The following is a 5,130-nucleotide window of genomic DNA, read 5'->3' on the forward strand; positions in this document are numbered from 1 at the left end:
GGAAAGAGCCCGGGGTGGGCAGGGGGCTGGAGGCCAGCAGTGAGGGGCACCAAACTAGGGCTGGAAGAGGTGTGGGGGGAGAAAAGGAGGGGCTGAAGCTGCAAACTCTGTTTCCCAGAATGCCCCACTGGTGTCCCCAACACCCAGGATGCTGCTCTGTGTGATGCTGGGGGCGGAGCCCCATGGTCACAGGGGTGGGGCTAAGTGTTGTGAACTCCCCCCCACCCCTCCTCCCACTGTATCGAACACCTTGTCTCCTACCTTCCCAGATTGTTGGGGAAGGACAGCTAGAACCGCTCACTCCCCTCTCCTGTGACCTTAACCCCAGGGGTGGGGGCTGTCTGCCTGGCCTGGCCTAGCAGCCTGTGGGTCTTTCCTGGGGACAAAGGGCACCTGGGCTGAGACCTGCTCAAGTCGTTACACCCCAGCAGCAGGGAGAGAGTTGGTAGCAGGGGAGGCCTGGGCTGGGTGGTGTTTGGGGGCCATGTGTGTCGCTTACAGTCTCCCTCACTTGTTGTCCCACCCCAGCCTGGTGTATGGTGGGTCCCGGACGTCGCACCCTGACACAGACATCCTGCACCGGCAGGCGTACGCTGCCCCCCACCCCCTGCAGGGCTATGCCACCAACCACCACCCCGCAGGTATGCCCCTGCCCTGCTCCCCCACATCTGGCTGTCCCTTTACCTCCTCTATGCCTTTCCCTATTGCCCTTAGCTATCCCTCTGTCTGTCTAGGCCCCCTCTTCCCCCTGGCTTTCTTGGCAACCCCTTTGCCTGTCTGCTTCTCCTCCTGCTGTCCGTGCGTCTGTCTCCCCTCCCCCAGCTCTTTGGTCCTCCTCCCATCATGGCATTGCACATTTGGGCTTAACTGTCCGTCTGTCCCACTTCCCTGTTTCTCCCTGCCTCCTGTGAGGTGCAGCTCCCTGCCCTGTCTTTGCGTCAGTCTCCCTGGCTAGTCTGTCTGTCCATCCCTCAGGCTTCTTGCCTTCTGTCTGTCCATCTTCTCGCCCTACTGTGCCCCCTGTCCATCCGTCCATCTTCATTCTGTTTACTTCCTCCTACCTATCCCCCATGCCAGGCCTGTCCGGGCTCTTCGAGACAGGGCTCCATCACGCCAGCAGTGCCACCCCAGATGCCTCTGTCATGAACCTCATCTCGGCCCTGGAGTCACGGGCACCCCAGCCTGGCCCCTCAGCCTCCTCGCTGCTGTCCCAGTTCCGCACCCCCTCCTGGCAAACAGGTACCTGATGGCAGGGGGCAGTGGCTGGGGGGTGGTTACCTTTGGGGTGAGGGGTATGTGTGGCGGGAGGTCAGACCCATGGAGACAAGAGACCTACTCAAATTCCACCCCCTCCTGCCCTGCTCCTCCCCCATATGCTGCCTACTCAAGCCCTGCCCCCAGCTGAACATCCAACTTCACCCCCTCCTGCCCTGGCTAACTACTCAAGCCCTGGCCCCACCTGGACACCCAGCCCTGCCCCTTGGTCTAGGCTGCCTAGTCAAGCCCCACCCTTCTCCAGCTGAACTCTTTAGCCCCACTGCTCCACAGCTGGGCCCTTGGCCCCACCTACTTTCCATGGCTCCTCCCACCTCCACCCTCTCCTTCCACAGATCCCCTTAGCCATACCCTCACTGTCCCCAGAGCTCTGCTCCCGCTCCCCCTCCCCCCCCCCATTAGAAGGGCGCTCCCCCCATCCCTCCAGCCAGGCCCTGGGTAGTCCCATCCACAGCCCTGCTAGGGGGACCCACAACTACCCTGGGGCTGGGCGGGAAGGCGGTGCCCAGGTGTGTGAGTGTGGGATGGTGGGGAGCTGCCCTTATCTCTAACCCACTTTCCTGCCCCGCTTCCCCAGCCATGCACACTCCGGCACCCGCTGAGCTGTTCATCTCGGGCGCCATCCCCGGGTCCGGCACCTTCCCATCATCTTCGGCGCTCTCGGCCTACCAGCATCCAGCCTCCTTCAGTGGGCGCAGCTTCCCGGTCAGCTCCTCCCTCACCCTGCAGGACGCGGCCTTCAGCCCCAGCTCCAATGGGCTCCTGTCCCCTCATGACCCACTGCTGCACATCAAGTCCTCACAGTCCAGCGTGCCCTCATCCCTCAGCTTCGACCGCCTGGGCAGCGCTGTCCTTGGCACTGGCCTGCCCTCCCAGAGCTCAGCCTACCGCAGTGCCCAGGAGTCAGCTTCCCGGCATCTCCCATCTCAGTTCAACCTGCTCTCCTCCTCCCTGGGGCCCCCCTCAGACCAGACCTCACAGCTCTACAATGCCTCGGTCTTCTCCAGCTCGCCTGCCTCCTCCATGGACCGTGCCATCCCCCGCCAGGACAGCGTCATCAAGCACTACCAGCGCCCCTCCAGCGCCCAGCCCCAGCTGCCAGCTGCCCACTCCCTCCAGCACTACCTGAGCTGTGGAGGCAGCTACCAGCAGATGCCCCATCGCTCCAGCCTCTCCTGCAGCCCCTTGGGTGACCAGTCGCCTGCCAGCTCCGAGAGCTCCCAGCAGCAGCAGCAACAGCAGCAGAAGACCCCCCAGGCCCAGCGCCAGGAGCCTTCACAGACGTATCGGCCCATCATCCAGTCGCCTGGGTACTCGAGTGCAGCTGGTGGCTCCTCCTCCAAGTCCAAGAGCTACTCAGCCTCTCGCCAGACCCCGCGTTCCACCGCCACGCCCAAGTGCCAAAGCAGCTACACCTCATCCACCCCCAAGCCCAGCTCCGTCATCGCCAGCCAGTCCCAGGCTTATTCCCCAGGTCAACCCCAAAGCCTGCTGTCCATGACCCAGCCCCAAAGCTACTCAGTCAGCCAGCCCCAGAACCTCTCCTCGGCTTCGCAGGCCTCCCAGGGCTTCAGCACCAGCCAAGCGCAAGACCTGACAAATGTCAGCAAGGCACAGAGCTACCCCACGGGACAGGCACAGCCTGGCGGGCAGGGCGGGCAAGGTGGGCAGGGGCTGCAGACATGTGGGAGCCAGACCCAGACGTACTCCCCTGAGCAGCTGCAGGGGCTGTCCTCAGTGGGCTACAGCGTGCAGACAGAGCCCCACGTCTCGGTCAGCCAGACACCCAGCTACGTGCCGGCCCACTCGCAGGGCATACCCACTGCCAGTCCCTCACTCAGCTACAGCACTGGGCACTCCCCAGCAATGCCAGGCCATGCCCAGCCCATTGGCTACAGCCATGGGCAGACCCTGCCTGAGTCCAGCCCATCCCAGATCATCCGCCCACTCCAGTCACCCACAGCCAATCGGCCCCAGAGTGTGGCCTCACCCGGACAGTCCCAGAAGTACTTGAGCTCAGTGCTGTCACCTTCCTTCATGCAGCCAGGCCATGGGCAGAGCTATGGCAGTTCCCAGGCCACCCTAGAGCGGGCACCCTCCTACAGCAAGGCCAAGGCAGATTCAGATCTGCTGTCTACCGAGCGCACAGAGGATGAGGACTTCCTCATCCAGCACCTGCTGCAGAGCCAGAGCCCGCCCCGGGTGCCAGCTGAGGGTCTGGTGCAGTGTGAGGAGAGGGGTGCCAAGGGCTTGGGCTATGGGGGGCTGAGCAAGTCAGAGGAGAGGTACCACCTCCAGAGCGTCATCCGCACCAACTCCAACCTGGACAACCAGGGCCTGGAGCTGTCTCTGCAGGGCCTGAAGGACAAGAAGAAAGGGGAGCGGGCCAAGGAGTATCCTCATGCCCGCTCCACCCCGGAGTCCCTGGCTACCTCGGTAGTTCACTACAGCCACCAGGCTGGCTCCATAGACTCCTATGCCCAGGACATCAAGAAGTCAGTGGAGCACCTCCAAGGTGGCCACCTGGACACGGGGGGTAAAGACATGGCTCAGGCCCATTCCTACATGCAGAAGACCCCTGAGCATGCCCCCCAGTCCCACCGCATGGTGGGCGAGCCCCCACCCATGGAGCCCCATGGGCTGCTGCCTGGGCAGCAGGGGGCACCGCTGATGATGGACTCGCCACCAGACCTGCCCCAGCTGTCCCTGCCCCATCCACCGCCACCCCAGCAGGCACCACAGCAGCCGCAGCAAACCCAGCTGTTGCAGTCAGTGCTGACACACACCCAGAGCCAGCTGCACCCCCGCAGCAAGGTGCGGACACCACTGGATGTCCACCTGCTGGAGTCGCAGCGCATGCACCCGCCTGAGGCCCCCTCACCCCAACTGCAGCTCCAGGCACTGGAGGCCCACCTCCACCAGGCCCACGTCCGGTCGCAAGGCCTGGAGCCCCAGCAGTCACCCCAGCTCCAGGCCCAGCTGCCACCGGAAGGCATGGAGGTGATGCCTCAGGGCGATGCCATGAGGGGCCTCTCCCAGCCCCAGGAGATCCAAGACTTTTTGGAACCTGAGCTGAGCTTGGAGTCCCATCTGGGCCAAGGGGCTGGGGTCCAACCCCAGTCACACCTGCTCCCCGATGCCGGCCTGGACCCCGACACCTCCCAACAGGTGCCACAACCCCAAATGGAGGGCAAGGACCAGTTTGAGAGTGGCAGCCCCCAGGGCTCCAAGCAGCGCTTCGTGCCTCTCACGTCCATCTGCTTCCCTGATTCCTTGCTGCAAGACGAAGACCGCAGCTTCTTCCCCGGCATGGAGGACATGTTTGGCCCCACAGCCTGCGGCCCTGATGAGTTCCCCAAGTCCGGCTGCCCCGAGGAAGAGCCCCCCAATATGGAGCGGCCTGAAGGCTTGAAAGCCCCCAGCTACGACATGATGCCAGCTGGGCAGGGCTACCAGAGCTACTGCCCACCGGAGGGGGGAGACAGCCAGCACTTGGGGCTGGAGTCAGTGGCAGTGAAACATGAGCTGCCATCCACCGTGAACACAGAGCAGCTGGGGCTCATCCAGGGTGGGCACGGGGGTGCCCCTGACGGTGGCACCAAGCAGCCGGGCCTCACCTCGCCCATCTTCTGTTCCTCCAAGCCCAAGAAGCTGCTCAAGACCTCATCTTTCCACCTACTGAAGAAGCGGGAGCCGCCCTTCCAGCCACCCAAGAAGACCTATGCCCAGGAGTATGAGTTTGAGGATGATGAGGACAAGGAGGACGTGCCTGCCGACATCCGCCTCAACAACCGCCGCCTCCCCGACCTCTTGCCTGACCTCATCTCCAGCTGCCGGGCTCGGCCCAGCCTCAGC

General features: G+C 63.7%; 1 protein-coding gene across 1 annotated transcript in view; it reads left to right on the forward strand.

Annotated features, from left to right (window-relative positions):
• PRR12 (proline rich 12) overlaps positions 1-5,130 on the forward strand; it is a gene marked incomplete at its 3' end in the record, with an annotated part of 18,749 nt that overhangs the window by 3,815 nt on the left and 9,804 nt on the right. The window contains exons 2-4 of the mRNA XM_006015037.2: positions 529-641; positions 1,078-1,239; positions 1,853-5,128. Of these exons, the coding sequence (XP_006015099.1) occupies positions 529-641; positions 1,078-1,239; positions 1,853-5,128 (3,551 nt within the window). The remainder of the gene's footprint in view (positions 1-528; positions 642-1,077; positions 1,240-1,852; positions 5,129-5,130) is intronic.

The sequence above is a fragment of the Alligator sinensis genome, unplaced genomic scaffold, assembly GCF_000455745.1.
Source record: "Alligator sinensis unplaced genomic scaffold, ASM45574v1 scaffold647_2, whole genome shotgun sequence".
NCBI classification, from domain to species: Eukaryota; Metazoa; Chordata; order Crocodylia; family Alligatoridae; genus Alligator; species Alligator sinensis.